At 60.0% G+C, this 24540-nt stretch overlaps 2 protein-coding genes across 2 annotated transcripts in view; both read left to right on the forward strand.

Annotated features, from left to right (window-relative positions):
- The window catches only part of PTSG_07015 (uncharacterized protein), a 6247-nt gene extending 105 nt beyond the window's left edge, over positions 1–6142 (forward strand). The window contains exons 1-14 of the mRNA XM_004992370.1: positions 1–130; positions 301–480; positions 636–695; positions 990–1119; positions 1313–1388; positions 1671–1822; positions 2027–2261; positions 2456–2561; positions 2778–2831; positions 3110–3196; positions 3530–3618; positions 3922–4048; positions 4365–4460; positions 4676–6142. The exon at positions 1–130 is cut by the window's left edge and continues 105 nt beyond it. Of these exons, the coding sequence (XP_004992427.1) occupies positions 128–130; positions 301–480; positions 636–695; positions 990–1119; positions 1313–1388; positions 1671–1822; positions 2027–2261; positions 2456–2561; positions 2778–2831; positions 3110–3196; positions 3530–3618; positions 3922–4048; positions 4365–4460; positions 4676–5674 (2394 nt within the window). The 5' untranslated portion in view covers positions 1–127 and the 3' untranslated portion in view covers positions 5675–6142. The remainder of the gene's footprint in view (positions 131–300; positions 481–635; positions 696–989; positions 1120–1312; positions 1389–1670; positions 1823–2026; positions 2262–2455; positions 2562–2777; positions 2832–3109; positions 3197–3529; positions 3619–3921; positions 4049–4364; positions 4461–4675) is intronic.
- A 251-nt stretch (positions 6143–6393) lies between these two features.
- The window catches only part of PTSG_07016 (uncharacterized protein), a gene marked incomplete at its 3' end in the record, with an annotated part of 30205 nt that continues 12058 nt past the window's right edge, over positions 6394–24540 (forward strand). The window contains exons 1-6 of the mRNA XM_004992371.1: positions 6394–6930; positions 7441–7931; positions 8263–16215; positions 16535–19616; positions 19996–23957; positions 24139–24356. Of these exons, the coding sequence (XP_004992428.1) occupies positions 6679–6930; positions 7441–7931; positions 8263–16215; positions 16535–19616; positions 19996–23957; positions 24139–24356 (15958 nt within the window). The 5' untranslated portion in view covers positions 6394–6678. The remainder of the gene's footprint in view (positions 6931–7440; positions 7932–8262; positions 16216–16534; positions 19617–19995; positions 23958–24138; positions 24357–24540) is intronic.

The raw sequence follows: 24540 nt of genomic DNA on the forward strand, positions 1-24540 counted from the left end.
CGCTTCCATCTTGCTTGCTTGGCTTGCTGGCTTGTTTCTTGGCAGCTGACAGTCGAGACTGAGGCTGTGTGTTTATTTTGTTTGTGTGTGACGCCGTGCAATCGTGCACCACTCCACAGCGACAAGCATGGTCAGTTGGAGTGGGGCTGAGGGGGTGCTGTCGTTGTGGACCTTGTTCGTCGTCGTTGTTGTTGTGCTTGTGGGCGTCCTAGACTGGCGTGCCGCTTCGATGCACGCACAGCCTGCACTGCATCGCTGACTTGTGTTGTCATATTATTGACTGTGGCTCAACACCTTCAGAGCGACCGTGCTGACGAAGAGGAGCAGCCGCAGCAGCTCCAGGACCAGCAGAAGCAACAGCAGCAGCAACAGGAACAGCGTGACAACGCGGGATCAGAGCCAGCGCACCAGCCATCAACCCCCAAAACACCAGATCGACCGCCGTCCCGGTTTCAGAAAGTGCTGCAAACAGTAACAGAGGTGCGTGAGGTGCATCCATGCGTGTTTGTTCGGCTCGCGCTCAAACATCCACTGCAACACCTGCAAACTTCAACGAACAAGCCTTGCGTGCACTGACCCTCTGTCTTGGATTGATTGCTGCTTCCGTGTGTGATGTTGCTTGCCTCCGCCTTCAGGTGTTTTCCTCACCCAGTAGTAGCGCCGCAAAGAAAGGCAGGGGCAAGCGCACCGCCCAGGTCAGCGTGCGCAGCGTATTTTGCTACTTGTGGGGGAAGGGAGCAAGAGGCAAGTGTGCTGCTTGTTTGCATCGCGCCAACGCCCACACAATCATGTGCTCATCACCTGATGCTTGTATCTTCTCCGTGCGTGCGTGCGTGCGTGCGTGCGTGTGTGTGTGTGTGTGTGTGTGTGTGTGTGTGTGTGTGTGCGTGCGTGTGTGCGTGTGTGTGTGTGTGTGTGTGTGTGTGTGTGTGTGTGTGTGTGTGCGTGCGTGCGTGTGTGTGTGTGTGTGTGCGTGTGTGCGTGTGCAGGAACGCGAGGATGACGAGGATGAAGATGGAGGTGAAGCGTGGGACACGAGCACCGCTGACGAGCCTCATGCCTCCACAGCAACAACAACCACCAGCCTTGATGCCAGCATCATCACCTCTGCCATCCCTTGTAAGCTCCCTCACAGACAAAATGTGTGTGTGTGTGTATGTGTTTGTGCGTGTGTGTGCACATGTATATGCTGTATGCATGTGTGTGGTGTACGTGTGACAGGGGGCAACGCTATATCATCTGCTTGTCGCCAAACGATCACATTCTCTCACACACATGTGCGCATGAACACGTGCTGGAATACAACCAAAAGCTCCAGTAAAGTCGCCGAGCAAGCGCCCAGCAAAGGCCGCCAAGCGCGACTCATGGATCCCTGCCAGCCTCTTCCCGTACGCACGCACGCACGCACACACACACACACACACACACACACACACACACACACACACACACACACACACACACACACACACATTCTCTCTCTCTCTCTCTCTGCGTAGTCTTGACAAACACGTCGTCCAGGCCCACCTGTCACACCTCGCGCAAGTCCATGTCTCTCACAGCTTCGTACGATATCCTCCCCCCCCCAACAAACACACACACACACACACACACACACACACACACACACACACACACACACACACACACATACACACACACACACACAGGTGGGCGAGCTTGCGGAATGAGGAAGCACCGGCATCATCATCATCATCATCATCATCATCATCACCGCCAGCGTCATCATCCCGGCGGGATTCGTCATATGTGGCAGCCATCTTCTCCCCGCTCCTCTCCGTCTTCCGCACCCCAGACGCTGGTTGGCGTGGCACAGGCGATGCGTCTGTGTGTGTGTGTGTGTGTGTGTGTGTGTGCGTGTGTGTGTGTGTGCGTATGCGTGTGTGTGTGTGTGTGTGTGTATCGCACTCTATTTCTTGCTTGTCGCTTGCTTATTGGTTCATTGCTTACCTCCACCTCTGTGTCTCTCCACAACTCTCGATACCTCCCTCTCCCAACCATACAGACGCTGCTGCGCAAACGGAGCCGCCAGCTTCATCAACGTCCACAGCGACAACAAGCACGCGCCACGCAGCCACAGCCACATCAACAACAGCAACAGCAACAACAGCAACAACAACAACAACATCATCGACAGCAGCAAGGGCGACCCCCACCATCGGCGCCCCTGCGGACCTGCGGGAAGCAAACCGCCCAGAGAGCCACGACCTTGACCACCTCACAGGCCTCTCAGACGACATGTGAGATCGGCTCGTCTTTCTGTGTGCATCTGTCTGTCTGTCTGTCTGTCTGTCTGTCTGTCTGTCTGTTTGTCTGTCTGTTTGTCTGTCTGTTTGTCTGCGCGTGTGTCTGTGCGTACCTGCACGTCGTTGATCCACCACCCTCGACACCGCAACACGAATCCCAATCGTCGTCACCACCATCACCACCACAGGATCCGGTTTCTGCGCAGTCCCCCGCGCTATCCGCTCTTCTCCAAGCCCGGCCCGCTCCTCCCGCCCGCGCCGAAGGACGGACGCATGACCCTCGTCCTCGACCTGGTGTGTGTGTGTGTGTGTGTGTGTGTGTGTGTGTGTGTGTGTGTGTGTGTGTGTGTGTGTGTGTGTGTATTCGTGCGGTTTGCTTGTTTGTATCTGGTTGCATTTCTGAGCGTGCGCAATGCGCGTTGGAGTGAGTGTCTGCTCAGCAACGATGCTCACCAACAATGCCCTTCCCCTCCCACACACCATCCATGTTTTGCGTTGCGTTGCCTCAAGGATGAGACGCTGGTGCACAGCCTGACCACACCCGTGGCAGACGCAGACGTGGCGGTCAGTCCTTTCGCATGCTGTCGTGCGCATGCTACTGCGTTGCCTGATGACTTTGACACCAATTCAACCCTACGCTCTCACTCCACAGTGCTGTCTTCATCCCTTGGCTCTTGACTCTTGATCTTTGTTTGGTTCTTGCCTCTCTTGGTTGCATTTCAATTTGTTCTTCCTTGTCGTGTCGTTGCGGACGCTCGTACACTGGACCCTCACTTGTAGTTGTGCTCCTTCTCCTTCGACCACCCTCCCCCCTCCCTCAACATCCCACTGCTCAATGCCAGTTTGACATCAGTGCGCACGGCCAGTCGCTGCGCATCTACACGCGCGTCCGCCCGCACGCCCGCGATTTCCTGCGCAGGGTCGCCCAGGTGCGGGCAGATGGACCTATGCTCTGCTGTTTTGTGGTGGTGTGGTGGTTGCTATTGTCATTGTCATCGTTGCTATTGTCGAGCTGTCGTGGTGGTGGCGGTGGTGGTGGTGGTTGTAAGGGCGCCAGCTTGTGCATCAAACTTTTGCACATTGCTTCTTGCTTGTTCTTCAACAACAATTCACCCTTGCGCGTCACCCACCCATATACACACACTTATACTGATTGTCGTGTACACATGTTCGCACAATAACGACCACAACCACGACCACAACCACGATCACAACCACAATCACACAATCACACAATCACACACACACACCTGTGTACGCAGCGGTACGAGGTTGTACTGTTCACGGCGTCAATGCAGGTGTATGCAGACGCACTGCTGGAGCAACTTGACCCGCACAATGAATTTTTCCAGTGAGTGTTGGACTGGTGTATCTCGCGTGGCTGAAGCCTGGGTGCACTCCTGCTGGTGCACTTGCATGTGTGTGTGTGTGTGCGCCATGAAAGCTGTTTTCTCACCGCCGTGTTCACGTGCCTCACAACGAAAACCACACACACACACACACGTGCACACACACACGCACACACGCACACACACACACACACGTGCACAACACACACACACACACACACACACACACACACACACACACACACACACACACACACACACACACACACACACGTGCACAACACTCAACCATGTCGTCACTGCAGCCACCGCCTGTTCCGGGAACACTGCGACTTCCAGTTTGGGATTCACTTGAAGAATCTGACGCGGCTTGGACGAGATCTCCGCCGTGTCATGCTCGTAGACAACTCCCCGCAGGTCTTTGCATACCAGGTCAGCTATCTCTGTGTATGTGTGTGCTTGTGGGCTTGTTTGTTTGTTTGTTTGTGTGTGTGCGTGTGCGTGCGTGTGCGTGTGTGTGTGCTTGTTTGTACACATGTGTGTGTGTGTGTGCTTGTTTGTATATTTGTGTGTGTGTGTGTGTGTGGGTGGGTGTGTCTGTGTGTGTGTGTGTGTGTGTGTGTGTATTTCTCCCTCTCTCTGTGCCTGTGTCTGTGTGTCACCTGCGGCCCCTTCCACGACCACCCTCATCACACTGCGACCGCTCCCTGTCCCAACGTCACGCCCGTGCCGTCGATATCTGCACCAGCTGTCGAACGGCATCCCGATCATCACGTGGTCGCAGGATCGCGCCGACCGCTCCCTGGCCATCCTCGCAGACTACCTCGACGCCCTCGCAGATATGGTGCGCTGGCTGCTGCCGTATCGCTGCCGCTCGTTGTTGCTTTTCGCAGTGTTTCATCAACGACTTATACCCACTCTTATGCGTGCCGAGCTCTGTCTCACCAACGCACACACACGCGCGCGTGCACTCATACACACACACACACACTCTCTCTCTCTCTCCCACACTCTCTCGCTCACTCGCGCACGCACTCATGTACGCTCACACACATGCAGAACCCGTCGGATGTGCGGCCGTATGTGCGGGATCGGTTTCGCCTGCACGAGCAGCTGGGCCGCAGCTTCTCTCCGCTCATGCTTGACCCGAGTGGCAGCGGTGAGGCCATGGACGGCAGCCCTCCACGCCCCGTGTTCTTCGCGCCATCGCTGGCACACGGACACGCGCACGCGCGCCACACACCGCCACGCCGCCCCCATGCGGTCGCCTCGCCATCGCCACGGCGGCTGGCACCGCGCTTTGCCCTTCCCCGTAGACAACGCCGCTCCCTCGGGCCGGATGGTGACGACACAAACGGCGATGATCGCCATGATAAGAGTGGCAGCAGCAGCAACACGAAGGCTGACGACGATGAGAGGAGCGCCTTTGTTGCGACTGCATCAGTTACGAATGGACGTGCGGGCCACAGCGGGGACAGCAGTGCGTTCACGTCCACGGCGTCCCTGACCGCCTCCTCTCCTGCTTCATCACCGCTGTCATCGTCGTCGTATATTCCCGCTCGACGCGAGACCATGACGGTGGAGGTGATGTCTTCATCGCTGGCTGAGCACAGGGCGCGGCTGATGGCCCGCCGGCCCCGCGCCCGCAGGAACTCCTTCCGCACCTCCTTTACCGCCAGCATCAACATCAATGAGACACACACTACCACGACTACCACCACCACCGACAACAGCAGCAGCAGCAGCAGCAGCAGCATAAGCGATGGTGGTGATGGTGGTGTTGGAAGTAAGGGGAAGAATGGCGTCAGACGGCATGTGGCATCCTCGCCCGCGTCCAAGAGAAATAGTGGTGTGGATGGCGGGATTGCTGCCTCCACGGTTGGGGTGGGCAGTCCCATTGCGACGCGTCGCAGAAGAATCGCGCGACCCACAGCCTACAACACAGAAACAGCAACCACAACAACAACAACCACCACACCAAGCTCAGCCACAACAGCAGCAACAACAACAACAGAAACAGCAATTTCAACAGAAACAGCAACAACAAAGGCAACATAGACAGCAACAGGAGCCCATGCCCAAGCTGGCCAAGCACGAGGCATGGCATGACGTGTGCCACACCACATCATACCACACAATAAGCATGACGACTGTACATTTGAATCCCTCGTTCCCCACAAGAGCCTTCGTGTTTGCTTGCTTGCTTGTTTTCTTCGTTCGTGTGCTTTGTTTGAGAGACACGATAACAACAACTCCTGTTCCTTGTTTGCATTTTTCTCCAACCTTGCTTGTACATACATACTTCCTCCCCACCTATGGTAGCCGCCACATTCCTTTCACTTGCTTGCTTGGCTGCTTGCCGTTGTCATCGTCGCCACTGATAGCCAAGCCACCCGCGTCCATGTCGCATTCACTGGCGCTTGCTTCTTGCTTGTTGCTTGCTTGCTTGTCATGTCGCCTTGTTGTTGCCTGCAGGCAGCAGTCTTGTCACTGGCTGCGGAATAAACTAGGAAGTCTTTCGCAAAACATACAATGAAATTTCGCATCCGCCAACCAAAACACCCACAAAACAAGCGCACCACAACACAAAGCAAAAACCGCACCCATTCAAACAAGGCCACGAGAAGAAGGACGCCACACCACTCTGCTTGCTTGCTTGCTTCTTTGCTGCTGCCGTCAATGCTGGCTGCTGGATCGTGGATGCAGCAGCTCCTTCTCCCTTGTTCTCCCTTCTTCGCAGCTCCCATCTCTTCTCTCTCCTCGTTATTGCAGCAAACCACCCTCAGCGCCCTCACAGCCGCTTCGCATCACCTCTTATCCTTTGAATAACCGCGTGCTTTCCTTCCCTTCTGCCTGCTGTGGAACGGCTTGTGACAACCACATCAAAGAAGTTCTCCCGCACACTCGTCCACAAAGGCCTTCCCAACCCAGCGTTCTAGCGTTTCTCTTCTTCCTTGGATTAGCAACAACACGCGCCCACGTGCACCATAAGCACACGCATTCGCGCACGCTGTGTGTCCGAGCACGCAGCCCCGATTGCGCGCAGTGGAACCAGGCTACGAATGCTTGCAAGCACTGCAGCGCGGCTGCTCGTGGCAGCGGCAGCGCTGGCATGTGCGTTGTTGCCACCCAATAGTGGGGCACGTGGTCAGGCTGTGCTGCTTGATCCACCACGGCAAGACACAGCCGTCTCCTTCAACGAGGCCGACGGCTCTGTGTTCTTCTGCCAGCGTGCCTCCCTGACTGCAGCATCAATATCACACATGACCATCACAGTCGACCCCATCACCAGCACCCTCGAGGGCCTCACCGCGGTACGTTGTATGCCAGCGTTTTGTGTGTTTGTTGCATGCAAGCAAAGCAACCGAGCACGTGTTTGAGTGTCCACGCAGTCCTGCTCTTCTTCATCGTCTAACGTGTGCGCCATTGTGTAGCCTGTGCGTGTCTGTGTGTGTGTGTGTAACAATGTGCTAATGTGTGTGTTTGTGTGTGTGTGTGTGTGTGTCTGTCTGTATGCATGTATGTGTGTGTGTAACAATGTGCTAATGTGTGTGTTTGTGTGTGTGTGTGTGTGTGTGTGTGCTATGTAGCGCTGTGCGCGTCGACGCGTGCACTGTGCGCTGCTGGCTTGCACAGCACAGCAGCTGTACATCGCTGTCACTGCCCATCACGTGACTGTTGTTCACGGTTTCTGCTCTTACTCGTGCCATCCTCCTGCCTACCCCTTCCCCCCCCGCCGCTCACATGTCTCCATCCCTTTCCCCTCTCGATGTCGTCCATCCGCTTGCCGCTGTTCATTCTCCACGACCTAACGACACAAACAGGCCTCGGACACGCTGTCCATCTCGTATTCGTCCGATGACGGCGTGTTGACCATCGACGGGCCCGGCTCCGTCGCAGAATTCCAGTCTGCGTTGCAGAGCGCCCAGTTCTTCTCCTTCGAGAGCCCGCCAAACCGTGCTGAGCGCACGGTCTTGGTGAGTGCGTTTGAGGATGACGCATCGGTGCTTGGCAGCGCTGTTGCTTCGGTGTTCTTTGGTGCCGTCGTCATTCCGCCACGGCTGGATCTCAACACGTCAGACAACGCCCAGCCAACGCAGATTGGCAGCACGGATCCCCTGGACGCACAGGTCCTCTTCACAGAGGGCTCAGCTGCCATGACGCTGTTTCCAGACGCTCTCGTCCTTGATGAAGCAGATAACGTCACCACAATTATGCTCACGTCATCCATCAGCTTTCCTGACGGCGATGCTGAAGTGTTCATGGCGCTCCCGGGTGTTTCTCTCGAAACCACAGACGCCAGCGTCACCATCACGTAGGTCTATGCGCCGTTACCGGTCATGCATAGATGCATGTAATTCTGTCTGTCTCTGTGTGTGTGTGTCTGTCTCTGTGTGTGTGTCTGTGTCTGTCTGTCTGTCTGTCTGTCTGTCTGTCTGTCTGTCTGTCTGTCTGTCTGTCTGTCTGTCTGTCTGTCTATCTCTCTGTGTCTGTGTGTGACTTTGTTGTATCACCGATGATCCCTCATCCCCTTGACTCCTCGTCCCCCCGTTCCTTTTGAGTCTTGATTCACAACTCGCCCCCCCCCCCCTTCCCAACATCCACATCACTCTCCCACACTAACATCAACGCTACCACCATGGTAGGTTGCCTGCTGCGACAACATCTGAGGAAGCAAGTGTGGTGCTGCAGACGCTGAAATACAGGAACACCGCAGATGAGCCAACGGCTGGCCAGCGCACCTTTTCTGCAGTTGTCACAAACGGGGCGGGGCTTACCTCCGAGGCGGCAACGCTGAAGCTGACGGTGCGCACCATCAACGACCATCGCCCCTCCCTCCTTCTCGATGCCTTCACGGTTGAGGAAGAAAAAGCCGGCGCCGTAGGCCGCCTGATTGTTGTGGATGGCGATCGAAACCAGCCCTCGTCAGGTACGCCCACCATCACCATCATCAACAGCACGCTGGAGGACGGCGCCGTGACCATTTCGCAGACCCACACGCTCCTGCTCACACGCCCAGTGGACCGTGACACCGAAGCGGACGAGGTTGTGCTGACAGTACGCCTTTCCGATTCGCAGCTGCCGCCACTGACCTCCGTGCAGCTCGTCACCATCACGCTGACAGACGTCAACGACAACGCCCCGGTGTTTGACGCAGCCACGGTGCCGTCCACGCTGATCGTGCCGGAGACCACAACCGCGGGTGTGTCCCTCGCGCTCCTTGAGGCCACAGACCTGGACAGCGGTGACAACGGGCGTGTGCGCCACCGCATTGCGTCCTCAATGCCGTCACAGGCGCCCTTTGTCATTGACGCCGCCTCGGGCGAGCTGTTCCTGTCGCAGGCCGTGGACTACGATGTCGAGGACAGCTATCAGCTGGTGGTTGAGGCTAGCGACCAGGGCGACGTGTGTCAGGTGGAGCAACCCGCAACGGATGGCCCATGCGTGACCACCCACGTCCTGGACATCACCATTGCCAACCAAAACACCATCGCCCCCACCATCAGCAACGTGCCCGCGTCGGTGACCACGACGGAGAATGACCCCCCGCTGGCCCCGCTGGCCTCCCTCGCCCTTGATGAAGGCGATGGGTTTGACACGTGGGCGCAGGCAAGCGTATCCTTCACGCGTCAAGCCGCCTTGTCTCGCCTGCTCACCTGCCCCAACCAGGCCTCCTTTGCGCCCCGCGCCGGGGTCTGGGACACATGCGGCTTTAGCACCACTGCTCCGACGCCGCTGTTTGCTGACGCCGTCGCACGCGGGGACGCAACGCTGGTCAACCAGCAGATTGCGCTGCTGCCATCGACGGGCCAGGGCCACGTGGCCGTCCCTGACACCACCTACCAGGCCGTGCTCCCCGTGCTCCGCTCCGGCTTCCACATCACAGCGTGGATCAAACAGGCCGCGGGCAACAGTGGATACCTCCTCGCCGTCACGTCCCCAGACACCTCAAAGCAGTACCTGGGCGTGTTCTCGCAGCCAGCCAGCGGCATCATTAGCGTGCTGTATGAGCGCGACACCGCGCCTGCAGGCGTGTCTTCCCTCACCACCCTGCGCTTCGCCGTGCCTGCACAGGTCTCCCTCGCGGACGGCACGTGGCACCTCCTGTCTGTGGCTCTCCGCGGCGTGTCGGCTCGCCTCGTCATCGACTGCACGCCCGTGCCCCTGCAGAGCATCGAGTACTTCACCGCCGCTTCCGGTGGTGGTATGCAGGCCGTGACTAACACGGCGCCCACCACGCTGCCTGGCCGCCCCGTGTTTGGCGACGACGCCATGTTCCTGGTTGGCGTCCGCCCTGTTGGCGCCACGGGGACCCGGTTCCCATTTGCCGGCGACGTGGCTGCGCTGTCTGTCCTGCCCGAGGACAACTCTCTGGCAGACGCGCACTTGCGCTGGTGCTGCGCTCTGGGCTGCGGCACCTACGCCACCGTCGACCTCACACGCACGACTGGCGGCGCACCCGCACATACAGACGTGTTCTCCCAGGCGACAGTGAACGCACAAGGCCTGGACCTGGCATCGCTGCGCTTGAACGGGCCACACAGCATCACCGCCCAGCCCAGCGAAGGCGCCGTCCTGAGCACGGCTGCGTTGCAGCTGCTGCTGCGACTGACAGTGGTTGGCTACGCCCTGGACGAGCCAGCCATCCTTACTCAACAGCAACAACAACAACAGCAACAGCAACAGCAGCTCTCCTTGGTGGTGGATGACGGTGGCCTGGAGGCACGCGCAGACATCAGCATCAGCATTTCAGCCGTCAACGATCACGCGCCAGTTCTCGACCTTGGCGGCACCGACGGCAACTACGCTGCCGCGTTTGTTGAAGAGGGCGATCCAACACCGCTCTCTGCACCGCAGCTGCTCGTCATCACAGATGCCGACGTACCCTCAAGTGGCCAGCCTGCCAACATGATCGCGACGGCCGTCATCACGCTGGAGAACGCGCCTGATGGTGCTGGTGTTGAGGTGCTGGGCTGGGACCAGCAGCTGGCCACCACGCTCGGTGCCACTGTCAGCGTGCGCACAACGCCCAGCCCTCGCCTGACCATGACAGGCCCACTGTCGCTGGCGGATTTCGCCTCGCTCCTGTCCACCATCACGTACACCAACACTGCGAACGAGCCGCAGGGCACCACGCGCGTCGTCACCTGGCGCGTGTCCGACGGCGTGCACGACAGCGAGGAGCGCACAACCATGGTCTCCATCGCTTCCAAGAACGATGCGCCACAAGTGTTTGCTGGCGGCAGCACCAACTCCGACAACACCGTCACCATTGTGGAGGGCGAGGCAGCCGTGCAGCTGTGTCCGGACGCCGTCCTGCTCGACAGCGACGACACGCAGCTGCGGTCTGTGACGCTGCAGCTCCTCAACACGCCAGACAACGACGCATTCAACGCAACAGTCGAAACCCTCTCCGTCGACACTGCTCTCGCCACCCTGCTCAACCTTACGGTTTCCACCACCGTCACCTCCCCTACCGATAACGACAACAACGAGAATGGGTTGGCTGCACGCGTGCAGCTTGTAGTATCCGTGCAGCAGCAGCAGCAGCAGCAGCAGCAGCACACACAGTCGATTGGCGCGTTTGTGGCAGTGCTGCGAACTGCTCGATACACGACAACACTGTCAACCCCAAGCAACCCTTCCACTGAACCGAGGGAGTTGAACGTGATTGCCGTGGATGCTCAGGGCCTGGCAAGCGAGCCTGCGCACATCACCCTCTTCTTCACCGCCATCAACAACGCACCCTGGGTCGATGTCAATGGGCCCGATGCACCGGGCACGGACGCCACCGCGGTGTTCCACGAAGGCGACCTGCCGCTTATGGTCTGCTCGTCGGCAACCATCATGGACGTGGACTCGCCCATGCTCTTCCGCGTTGTGGTGGAGCTTGTGGACGGCGTGATGGACGGTGCCTTTGAGGGCCTCACCATCCCTTCCTCTGCCTTACCCAGCGGTGTCACCATCACCCGACGCAACAGCGATGCGGTTCTCGTGCTTGAAGGGCAGGCAACCCCTTTGGCCTACGCCCAAGCCGTGCAACAGCTCTCCTACTTCAACTTTGCAGATGAGCCTGTGCCCGGTGTGCGCACCATTGTGGTGTCGGTGACGGACGGCGGCGACAGCAGCGCAGATTTCGATGCTGAAACAGGCATGGCCAGCGTCACTGTTACGGTCGTGTCTGAGAACGACCTTGCGCCCTTCTTCCTCACACCAGTCAACGCCACCACGAGCGTCAGCGAGAACACAGCAGCAGGGGCAGTTGTCGCGCGGATCGCCGTTGCGGACGAGGACTTGGGCATCCCAGCCAACCTCACGCTGAACGTTGTGGGCGTCTCGTACGCGCCAGCACCATCGTCGTCGCCATCGCCTGTGCCAGCTTTGGACATATCATCGTGGTTTGCGCTGCAAGTGACTGCCTCGCTTTCGCCGGAATGCCCGCAAGCAGAGGACGTTGTGTCCCCGGACTGTGCGGGCTCTTCGTGTGTCGGCGATGATGATTGCGTTGGCTTCCAGGTCTGCTGTCCAGTGGCGTGTGGCTCCGTGTGCGTGGACCCAACACCGTACACGCTGCACGCGGACGTGGTGGTCACCGGGCTGGACACCATTGACTTTGAGCGTGTGCACCAGGTGGCCCTGGACCTCGAGGCAGCGGACGCTGAATTCACCCACACCGTATTGGGCTCCGTTACCATTGGCATCCTGGACACCAACGACAACAGCCCGTCGTTTGCGGACGATGAATACGTCGTCACGGTGCCGGAAGACTTGCTGCTAGACTCCGTGCTGGTGGTCGTTGAAGCCACAGACGCGGATGCAGCGCCGTTCAACGTGCCGCTCTTCTCCGTCGCCCAGGACGTGCTCAACGCCTCCTTCTGCCGCGTGAACGCCACCACGGGCGAAGTGCACCTGGCCCAGCACCTCAACCGCGAAACAGAAGCAGAGGTGCAGTGCATTGTACAGGTGGCAGACGCCGGCCGCCCGGGCGTCGTGTCGGACACCGCACGCGTGCGCGTGCTGTTACGCGACGTGAACGAGGCGCCACCCGCCTTCCCTTTTGAATCGCAGATGCTGCCCGTGTCTGAGGATGTGCAGGTCGGGTATGAAATCATCTCCTTCATGCTAACAGACGCCGACCAGGCGCCACCCAACAACGCCATCACTGTGGAGCTCCTGCCCGAAAGCCCCTCAGAACCCGGCACGGGTCCCGGGCCGCTGCCCTTCGAAGTGCAGGTCGTTGACCAGTACAGCGTTGTCGGGGCAGCGGGCGAGCTGAGTGTGCGTGTTGTCACCAACGCTACCCTGGACCGTGAGAGGCGCCAAGCGTACGCCTTGCGGCTCCGAGCAATGGACGGCGACGCTACCATGCCGGAGAGCGAGCGCATGCTGGCTTACGCTGTGGTGATTGTGCTCGTATCGGACGTCAACGACAATGCGCCCCTGTTCAGCGCAGTGCAGGGCCAGCAGCTGCGATGGAGTGAGGACACGCCCGTCGGCACAGTTTTGCTGGAACTTGATGTCACTGACGCGGACATCTTGGACAACGCGCGCATCACCACCAGCATTCGCGCCCAGAGCCCAGCGAACACGCTTCGCGTGGAGATGGACACACTCGAAGTTGGCCAGCAGCGGGTGGCAGTTGTGCTTGCGGCGCCGCTCGACCGCGAGACAGCGCCCACCATCGCCCTTCGCCTGCTGGCCACAGACGCGGGAACGCCCGTTGCCATGTTCTCCACGCTGGAGCTCAACCTCACCGTGACAGATGTCAACGACAATGCGCCCGTCTTGACCGTGTCGCCGTTCGGCCGCAGCGAGCCGGAGTCGTCCTCCTCATCACCGCACTACCCGCTGGTTGCCTCCACCGTCACCGATGCCGACGCAAGCTTGGGCATTACCGGGGCCGCTGTGCGCGCGTACACTGAGCGCGACCCGGCGCTGGAGTCATGCACGGCGCAGTCGGCGTCCACTGTCTGCCTGTCAGCTGCCCTGGACGTCACCGGGGCCATGGTGCCTGCAGGCACGCTCGCCACAGACCCCGCGTACGACAGCGCGGACGGCGCGGAGGTGTGGCTGTTCAACGGCAACAACGCCTATGGCGTCGTGCAGACGCAGACGGTGCAGGCTTTCGGCTCCGTTGCTGGCGGCAGCTTCTCGTCCTCGTGCTGGTTGCGCGTGGCACAGGACAGCGACGGCGGATACGTGTACGCCAAGACGAATGCAGCCGGAGACGAGCGCTTCTATGCGCTCTATCTCTCCAGCCAAGCCGAGGAGCTGTGGTTCTCCTACCAGCGAGAGCGCGGCACGGGCGTGCCGGCGGCAAACGCCCGCGTCACCGCCAAGTTCTCCTCGCCGGCGCTGATGGACAACGCGTGGCATCATGTCGCTGTGAGCGTGAACCACATCTCCAGCACGGTTGTTGCCTACGTTGACGGCGCTGCGCTGGGGGACCCCGTGATTGAGGAGCGCAATGATGCCGGCACGCGCCTCGACCCGCACGGCAACCCGCTCACGTCCGCGCTGACCGACGGCGAAGGGCTGCTGCTGGTTGGTGCGCGCAGCTCCCCCTCTGGCGCCTCTCTCCTGTTTGAAGGCCAGCTGTCGTCACTGCTGTTTACGCGCCGTGCAATCAATCGCGCCCAGCTTGGGTGCCTTGTGCAGTGCTCCCAGCCCCTGTTGGACGCCACAACCGGCTCCAGCTCATCATCATCATCGTCGTCGTCGTTGTTGCAGCAAGAGCGGCCCATGGTTGCAGGCAGGTGCACGGACGCCAGTGCCGCCGCGCGGGTTGTGGACGCCTGTGGACTGGGTGCTGCCGAGCTGCCTCTGCAAGAGCTGCGAGCACTGCAGCCACGCAACTTTGACACGCGCGAGGACACGCTGTTCATGACGCCGACCGGGTACACGCCCATGCCCGTTGGCAGCCTGAGCCCCTCACGCATCTCACCAGAGTCAGGGGTGCTGCTCGTGTGCACGTGGATGCAGTTTCTGCTTTCGCGCAACGACAGGTCCGGCTATCTGTTTGCCAAGACGAGCATTGATGGCAGCACGCGCTTCTACACGCTGTACGTGCGGGAGGCAAGCCAGGAGCTGTGGTTCTACTACAAGCAAGCCGGTGCAAGCGGGGTTGCGTCGCGCGTGCTGGTCAGGTTTTCCGTGCCCGCGCTGTTTGAGGACGACCTGCCGACCTGGCACCACGTGTGCATTCGCGCCAACAACCTCACGCTGCACGCCATTCTGGACGGCCAGCAGGTGGCGCCAAGTGCAATCACGTCCCGCAACCGCGAGACCGGCGAGAACGAAGGGCCATACACGTTGCCGCTCCGGTACCGCTTGGATGACGGCGCGGGCGTGTTTGTGCTTGGTGCTCGCAACGAATCCGCAAGCAGCGCATCAGGTTCGCTCGCGGCACGCGTGGCTGACACGCTCGTTGCGTTTTCCAACGTTGCCGGCACGGACGCGTGGCGCTGCGTTGCCAGGTGCGGTGCGCTGTTGTCTGTGACGGTGCCGTCGAGCGTGAACAGCGGCAGGACGGTTCCCCTTGCCACCACGACCAGCAGCGGCGGCGATGAGTTGCACATTGTTGTGGATGCAGGGTCAAATCCGCTCTCCGCCAGCGACGCTGTGGCGGTTCTTGAGAGCGTGCAGCTGAATGTGCAGCTGCTGCAGCCGCTTCTCCTCAGCCCGGCCGCAACGGCCATCGGGGGCGGGGGCAGTGCACAGCAACCCTGCTTCACGGCCAGTGCCAGCGTCTCCGATCAGGACTTTGAGAGCGCGCTCGCATTCTCGGAGACGTGCTTGACCGCCGAGAACGAGCACGCCGTGGTCGTGGATCTGGATGTCACGGATGGTCCCGCCAGCACGAATCCCAACGCCTCGCGCACCTTCGTGGAGGAGCAAGGCACGCCCACGGCGCCACTGCGCCACGTGTTTGTGTACGACAGCGATGAAACCACAAACGGCCTACAGCTCAATGTGACGCTCCTCAACCCATTGGACGGACCAAGTGCCGAGTCCCTCACGTTTGACACAGACGCAGTCGCTGCGTTAGGCACGTCATCGCGCAGCACGCATGCGCTCACTGGCACGGGTTCCCTCTCGGCCGTCTTGGACGTTCTGGGAACACTGGGCTACATCAACACTGCGGACGAGCCAACGTTTACGCAGCGCGTGATTGAGGTTCGTATCGCGGACAGCAATGGCCTAGAGGCGCAGCCACCGGCGTACATGCTCGTCACCCTGGAGAGCGTGAACGACAGACCAGTGCTCTCGGTCGTGCCCAACAGTGTCGGTGCGTACAACGAGGATGCAGCTGCATATCACGTGCTCTCAGATGCAGTTGTCACAGACTCGGATTCGCGTCTGCTGCGCGAGGCACTCGTGGAGTTTGTGCAGCGCCCCAACGGCGAGCAGGAAATCCTGTTTGTCAACAGCACCGTTGTGGATCAGGTCGCCACACCTGCGGGCCTGTCCATTGGCTTTGATGAGCAGGTGGGCGTGTTGCTCATCTCGGGCACCGCCCCTCTGTCCACGTACGCCACCCTCTTGGCCTCTGTCCTCTATCGCCACCTGGACACGGAAAACCCCACCCTCGGCACAAGGTATTGTGTGTGTGTGTGTGTGCGTGTGTGTGTGTGTGAATGTGTTTGTAAGAGTGTGTACGCGTGTGTTTGCGTGAATGTGGGTTTGCGTGTGTGTTTGCATGTGTGCGTGAATGTGCGTTTGCAGTTGTGTGTGTGTGTGTGTGTGTTTGCATGTTGTGTGTGTATGCACGCACATGAAATATCATATCTGCTTGGCTCCGTCCTTCTCTTCTCTTCCACAACAACATTTGCACATCTTACGCAAACACATATTCACGCATTCCCGTCCCTCCATCACTTCCTCTCCCAATCCCCACCAACCACGCAAACAAAACAGGCGACTACAGCTGACGGTGACAGACCCCACGGGCTTGCAAAGCGATGAGCAGACGGTCGAGTTTTCGCTGCTGACCAACAGGGATGCCCCAATCTTCGACCTGTCGCAAGTGGACCTTGCACCCGCGTTTGTGGAGGGCGACGCTGCACTGCCGCTCCTGGCGTTGGCCGGCCTGCGCGATGGCGACAGTGCAGAGCTTTCAACGCTTGAAGCAGAGGTGGTTGATGTTGCTGACGCCAACATGGAGGTGCTGATGATCGACCCCAGCAGCTTGCTGGACCCAGACAGCGTGACCATCACAACGACAGGTGGTGGCGCTGTGGTCTCCGTGACAGGCCCAGCGCCCGTGAACGTGTTTGAGCAGCTCCTGCAGACGCTCACCTACACCAACCTTGCGGATGAGCCCTCGCCCGGGGAGCGAACCGTGTGCGTGACTGCAACAGACACCAGCTTCGCCGCAACCCGCGTGTGTCTGGGCCCAACAGTGGTTCCGCTCAACGACAACGCGCCGCAGTTCTCGCAGTCCGTCTATGTGCACAGCGTTGACGAGAACCAGCCCGCATCCACACCAGTTGGTTCTGTGGCCGCCACGGACGGCGATATGTTTGACAGCACCCTCGTGTACGGCATCACCTCCTCACAGCCCTCACCGGCACCGTTTGAGATCGACCCAGCAACGGGTGCGATCAGCACAACGGCCACGCTGGATCGTGAGGCCATTGCCCTGTACACGCTGCAGGTGTCCGTGAGCGACAGCAGCACGGAGCAGCCTGCCCGCACGGCAACAGCCATCGTGCTCGTGGATGTGACTGATCTCAACGACAACACGCCTCGCTTCACAGTGTCACCGCCAAGCACGCTGCACGTTGCGGAGAACGCGGGGGGACGCGTTGTCCTGGCAACGCTGCATGTAGCCGACGCGGACGAAGGGCTCAACGGCCCACCTGGACTCTCCGTCACCGTTGAACGAGGCAGCGACGCCGTTCGCATCGCGGATGAGGGCAACGGCATGCCACAGGTTGTCACGGCACGGTCCTTTGACTTTGAAGTGGAGCAGACCATCGCCGTTACGCTTCGCCTCGCTGACAGCGGCACGCCGTCGCGTAGTGTAACGGCAAACATGACGCTGCTCATCTCAGACACGAATGACAACGCGCCCGTGTTTTCCAGTAGCACGCCCGCGCTCGTGCGTGTCCGTGAGGAGATTCCCTTGGGCAGCCTGGTGACGCAGGTGGCGGCGACGGACGCGGACCGGGGCGCAAACGCATCCGTCCACTACCAGTTCAACACAACTGCAATGACAGCTGCCGCCCTGGCCACGTTTGAGATTGGCGCTGGCAGCGGCGAAATCCGCACGCAAGCGCGTCTGGACTTTGAGCAGCAGCGCGCATTTGAGCTGGTTGTGCAGGCTGTTGATGACGGCACGCCCACGCAGCAAGTGACGCAGCACACAATCCGTGTTGAGATTATCGACGTGAACGACCACACCCCTCAGTTCTCGCAGGATGTGTTCTTTGCCACGGTTGCAGAGCACGCTAGTGCTGGCACCTCCGTTGTTCTGAAGGGCGGCGGCAGTGGCGTGTCGCTCGTGGTCATGGATGCAGACACGCTGGCCGCAAACACGGACGTTGTGTACAGTCTGCTGTTTGATGTGGGCTCCCCTGTTGCCGGTGCCGTGGCGATTGACGCAAACACAGCGAACGTGACCGCGACACTCATCGGTGGTGCTTTGCTGGACCGGGAAGAGGTGCCCTGGTTCACCGTGACTGTGCTTGCCAACTCCACCGTGGCGCCGTTCCTGTCCAACACGGCTGTCCTCAACATCACGCTGCTGGACATCAACGACAACGCGCCCGTGCTTGGCCCGCTTCCACACCAGGTTGACGTACCGGAGGACGCAGCGCTGGGCACGCTGCTGCTGTCGCTCACGGCAACAGATGCAGATGCTGCACTTGCGGGCACCGTCCGCTTCTCCATGCGTGCAGGCAGCACCTCGCCCTCGCAGCAGCTGCCGTTTGACGTGGACGCTGTCACGGGCCGAGTCACGCTGGCAGCGCCCCTCGATCGTGAGGCCGTGAGCACATACACGCTCGTGTTCACAGCCACAGATCTCGGCGAGCCACGCCTGCCGTCCAACGAAACCACCGTGCTGGTTGTGGTGACGGATGTCAACGACAATGCGCCCCACTTCACGTCCATTATGGTCGTGTCGCAGATTGAGGAGCAGTCGCGTGCTTCCGTGGGAACATTTGTGGCCGAAGACGACGACGAAGGTGTCAACGCGCAGCTGACAGCGTTCTTGCGCGTGCACACTGCCGATGGCACAGACGTCACCGGCGCAGGTATTTTCAACATCTCGCAGCCCTCACCTCTGCAAGCCGCGGACAGCGTCGCTGTTGCGCGACCAGCGCTGCTGGACAGGGAGGTGCTAGGCGACGTGCTCAACGTGTCCGTGTGCTTGCGTGACGGTGGTTCACCGCCGCTGCAGACGTGCATGGCGTTTGAGGTGCAGCTTCTGGACATCAACGACCACGCGCCCGTGTTTGACGCCGCTGTTCCAAATGCAGTGGACGTGATTGAGACGACGGCTGTACCGTCGCGCATCGTGCAGCTGCTTGCCTATGACCTTGACACGGGCGCCAACGGAGACGTGGAGTTCTTCCTGAACAGCACGCGGCCGGCCAACGCCCCATTTGCTGTTTCGCAGCAAGGGATGGTGTTCTTGTCTGGTCCCTTGGACTTTGAAATGACAAAGGAGTATGTCGTGACTGTGGTTGCGCGTGATGGTGGCAGTCCACCGATGCAAGCCTTCCACACTATCACCGTCAGTGTGCTGGATGCAAACGATAACACGCCTTCCTTTGTGGGTGCCCCGTACAGCGTGTCTGTTGCCGAGAACGCTGCTGTTGGCTCCTTCCTCTCGCTGCAACTCGCTGCCACAGATCCAGACACGGTTGCCAGCAACCTCATGTTCAGTTTGGAGAACGCAGCTCCCAGTGCCGACTTTCACGTCACATCGGATGGCCGGGTGCAACTGACGTCGCCGCTGGACCGCGAGACCTTTGCTTCATACGCCCTTCTGGTACGTGTCTGTCATGTGCGTCGTGTGCGTCGAGGAGTATGTGTGTATTGTTCATGTGAGTGTGGCTCACAAGTATGTATCGTGTGCGCGTCGAGAAGTATGTGTGTATTGCACATGTGAGTGTGACTGAGTGTTTATCGTGTGCGCGTCGAGTATGTGTGTGTTGTAAGTGTGAGTGTGACTGAGTGTGTATTGTGTGCTGTACAAGTGTGTATTGTGTCCGTTTATTGTCAACACGTGAATCTGTTTGCCTGTGTGCATGTGTTTGCGGTGTGGAAGGACCACGTGCTGTGCGCCCTCCCCCAGGCCCAAAGCTTGTCCCATTCCAACTCACGCACGTCTCACCGCCATTATCACACTCATCCGATTCAACTCTTAGGTGGCTGTGCGGGATGGAGATGGACACGCGGACACAGCGACCGTTGGCGTGACCGTCACAGACACAAACGACAACGCACCCGTGTTCGACAGGGGAGGGTATGAGTTTGTTGTTGATGAGAACGCTGCTGTGGGCACACCGCTCACACCAGAGACGGCCACGATCGCAGCAACAGATGCTGATGCTGGCGCAAACGCGCAGATTCGCTTTTCCATCACCACCACCACGGCTACTGTTCCGTTTGGCATCAACACGACCACTGGCATGCTGTACACGGCAGCGCCACTGGACTTTGAAGCAGAAAGCGTGCACGTCTTTCGTGTTGAAGCAACAGATCTGGGCACACCGGCACTGAGCACAAGTGCCCCTGTCGTTGTTCGCGTGCAGGACACGAACGACCACGCACCCTCCGTGACGTTCAGTGAAACGGCTGCGAGCGCCGTTGTGTTTGAGGAGGATGGCGGCGCCGTGTTCTTGTTTGACGACCGCCTGCAGTTGACGGACGCAGACGTGGACTTTCAGCGCCTTGAAAGCGCGACGCTCGTGCTGACAAACGCACGGGACAGTTTGGCCGAAGAGCAGCTGCTGCCACAGCTCCTGTTTCCTGGCATTACCACCAGCGAGGGTGTGAACGCAAGCACGTCCACGCGCACGCTGGCGATTCGAGGGGAGGCGACCATCCCCGCGTACCTGCGCATGCTGCGCTCTGTGCAGTACACCAACACCGCACAGGAGCCGCTGCCGGGCCGCCGCACCCTCACTCTCACCGTGAACGACGGCGTGCATGTCTCGCAGCCCTTGCAGGTGACGCTCTCTGTGCGCCAGCTGAACGACCGCCCCACCAGCAGCGTGTCCGCCTTCAACGCCCTGACCATAGAGGAAGACAGCACAAATCCGCCCGCCTTTGACGTTTGCGCTCTCGTTGACCAGCTTGGCTCCGATGTGGACCCGCAGCCGAGGCGTGGCCTCGGTATTGTCGTCGTCGGCGTGCAGGCGTCCGCTGGCACGTGGCAGTACGCCCTGCGGTCTGGCGGCCAGTCCGGGCCCTTCACGGACATGACCGATATTTCCCTCACGACGGCGCTGCCGCTGGCGTGTGAGCAGGTGCGCCTCGTGCCTGCCGCCGATTTCTTTGGCGCTGCGCGGCTCATCGTGCTGGTGTGGGACCAGACGCAGGGCCGCACCGGCCTTGGCCCACTCGACGCCTCTTTGCTGCTGCAGGATCCGCGCAGCAGCGTCTCGCAGCAGGCGATTGCGCTCACCATCAACGTGACTCCCGTGCCGGATGCGCCCATCATTGCTCAGGAGGATGCGGGCACAGCGTGGCCGTCGCCCACGGTGACGTTTGCAGAGGCACGATCGCCTGTGCACGTGTTCCCGAACGTGTCTATTGTGGACGTGGACAGCACCTCTGTGTCCCATGCCACGGTCACGCTGGTCAACGCCTCTGCAGGCAGCGACGTGCTTGTGATTGCGTTTGGCGCGGACGAGCAGCAAGTGGCGCCAGCGGTGGCTGACGACGAAGGCAGCCTGTGGCTCAACAACACGGCTGCTCGCACGGCGTGTGCTGGCATTGCCCTGTCGTACGCCGAACACAACGCACAGAACCAAACGCAGATGGTGGTGGACCGCACAGTGCTGACGCTGCGTGCAAACACGAGCTCGCAGGCGAGCGTTCCACTGAGTGTGATGGTGTACTGCTTGCGACATGTGGCCTTCGCCTCCACGGCCTTTGAAGCGAGCCTGCAGGCACGCTCGGCCGTGCTCACCGTGTATGACTTTGACGAGAGCCGCTTCAGACCCAGCAACCTGTCTGCAAAAGCCGCGACGACGGTGCTGATTGAGTTGACAAACGACGAGGCGCCCGTGCTGTCCTTTGCATCGGAACTCGACGCCAACCGCACGTACACGGAGCCATCGCAGGCGCTGGGCGAACCAACACCGCAGCTGGCCGTGCTGCCTTCCATCGTGGTCAGCGACGCGGACGCAGGCTTCCCGCTGGCAGCCGCAACCGTTGAGCTCGTGGCTGGCACTGTGCAGGACAGTGGCGATGAGGAACTGCGTGTTGACGGCGCTGCGAGCGGCCGATCGCTCGTGCTGCCGTCCGGGTCTGTAGCAGATGTGCAAGCGCGCCTGCGCCGGGTGGTTTACGTGAACACGCGCGCAGAGCCAACCCCTGGTGTGCGCGTGGTTCGCGTGCGTGTGCACGATGGAACCTTCCAAAGCAACGTGCTTGAGGTGCGCGTGCGTGTGGTGACCATCAACGACCGCGCAGCCACGCTGTTTGTTGGGGATGGCAGCCCGTTTTACCAGACCTCGTTTACAGAGGACAGCGCTGGTGTGGCCATTGTCTCCCCGAACCTGCAGTTCTTCGACTTTGACAACGCCGTGTACCCGCTGCTGGGCGTGACGGCCTGTATTAACGAGCACACCACGGGCTCCGCGGGCGCGCAGCAGGCAATTGTTGCTGCGCCAACGTGGGACAACACGTCCACCACCACCATTTCGCCAGGCAACAACAACGCATGCGTGCGTGTGCACAGCACGAGCGGGGCTGTGGCCGATTACCGCCAAGCGCTGCTGGCGCTGCGGTATGTGAACACGGAGGAGGAGTTTACGGGCGCCTCACGCACCATCTCCTTCACGGTGGAGGATGTGCCTGGGGTAACCACGATGACGGTTACGGTGATTACGCTCGTGCGCGTGAATGACGCGCCCATCATCGCATTCTCTGGCTTCACCAACGGCAGTTCAATGCTGCAGAGCGTGCGCTTCCGCGAGGGTAGCTCGCCGACGCCTGCGCTTCCGGGCGTGGTTGCCAGCGACACGGACTCCACGTTCCTGACGGGCGCCTTTGTGACGCTCGTGTCTGCGCCGGATGGCGACAGCGACGTGCTGACGGTGCTTGACCTACCAACAAGTGCCGGCCTCAGCGCTGTGTTCTGCTCTGCCAGTGGGGTTGCTCTTCCCGTGAACGGCACCGTTCCCGCTGGTGTGTGGGACGGCAACGGCATGGTGCTTGAGTCGTGCACTTCTCGACGCACGCTGGGCATCAGGGGTCTGGCCCGCGTGCACGTGTACGAGCAGGTGCTACGCTCGGTCGCGTACGTGAATCTGCTTGGACTGGATGAGCGCGCCGGAAACCCAACGCGGGACACGCGCGTGGTCAGCTCGCAAGTTGTGGATGAGCAAGGGGCAGCAAGCGCCGCCATCAGGACCCTGGTGCTGCTTGAGCCTGTGAACAACGCACCCATTGTCTCGCTGACGGGGGATGACACGTTGCTGAGCGGCCGCGACGCCACCACCGCCTATGTCAACTACACGGAGGAAAGCGGTGTGCGCACGCTCTTCCCCGCCGCATCAGTTGTTGACGTGGACTCAGCGAACCTCACATGGCTCTCTGTGACGCTTGTGGACCGTCCAGACGGCAGTGCGGAAGAGCTGGCCTTCTCATCAGCTGCGCTGGCAAATGCGGCGTTTACGTCCGCGGCTCAGCGCGGGCACGTGGTCTCTGTGCAAGGCACTGCACCGGTGAGCGCTTTCGAGGACGTGCTTCAATCGCTGACATATGAAAACAGCGTGGACAACCCGGACATGCGTGACCGCCGCGTTGATGTTGTTGCCTCGGATGGCATCAACACAACGCTCGTGCACGCCATCCTCCAGTTTCAGGCCGTGAACGACCCACCTGTTGTTCACCTGCGTGGAGCTGTGAACGGCAGCAGCGCTGTGCAGCTGTCGTTCGTGGAGGACGCTGGCCTGCCTGTGAGCCTGACTGGCACACGGTCGCCTGCGTGGGAAGGCGAGTATCCCTTGACGAACAGCACCTGTCCGCTGTCGTGCGACTGCTGCTTGTCGGGCTCGCTTGTGGTTGACCCCGCCACAAGTGCCGCAACGTCATCGCTGCACAACATCACCATCAGCATCGACAGCGTCGCTGAGCTTCAGACCATCTGCACCGGGTATGCTGTTGGTGTGTGTGTGTGGGGGGGGGGTGTTGTTGGTTAGTTTGTGTGTGTGTGTGTGTGTGTGTGTGTGTGTGTGTGTGTGTGTGTGTGTGTGTGTGTGTGTGTGTGTGATCGTGAGGGTATAAGTTTGTCACACTCATGTCATCACCGGCCCTTGTCACTTTCACATGCGCAGGTACTTTGGCGGCTATCCCACGGCGTCGCTGGTGGGGACTGTTCACAATGCAACACACATCACAGCCCCTCTGCCTGGCCTGCAAGGTGGCAATGTCGTGTGCGAGCGATCGTTCCCAGAAGATGCCGTGGATGGCACCCGTCCGAGCATCAAGTGCTCCGTGTCAGCGACGTGTCCAACCACATCCTTCAACGGCCAATGCAACTCAACCTCTTGCGGTCAGTGCAATGCAAACAAGCGAACCAAGCGTCCATGCTGTGACACCCACGCCTGTTTGCACACGTGGCGCACATATTCACGCACACAAACAAACAAACACACGCGCGCACACACACACACATACATGCACGCACACACACACACACATACACAAACACGCACAAACACACACAAACGCACACA

This window comes from Salpingoeca rosetta (genome assembly GCF_000188695.1).
Source record: "Salpingoeca rosetta unplaced genomic scaffold supercont1.16, whole genome shotgun sequence".
Lineage (NCBI taxonomy): Eukaryota > Choanoflagellata > Craspedida > Salpingoecidae > Salpingoeca > Salpingoeca rosetta.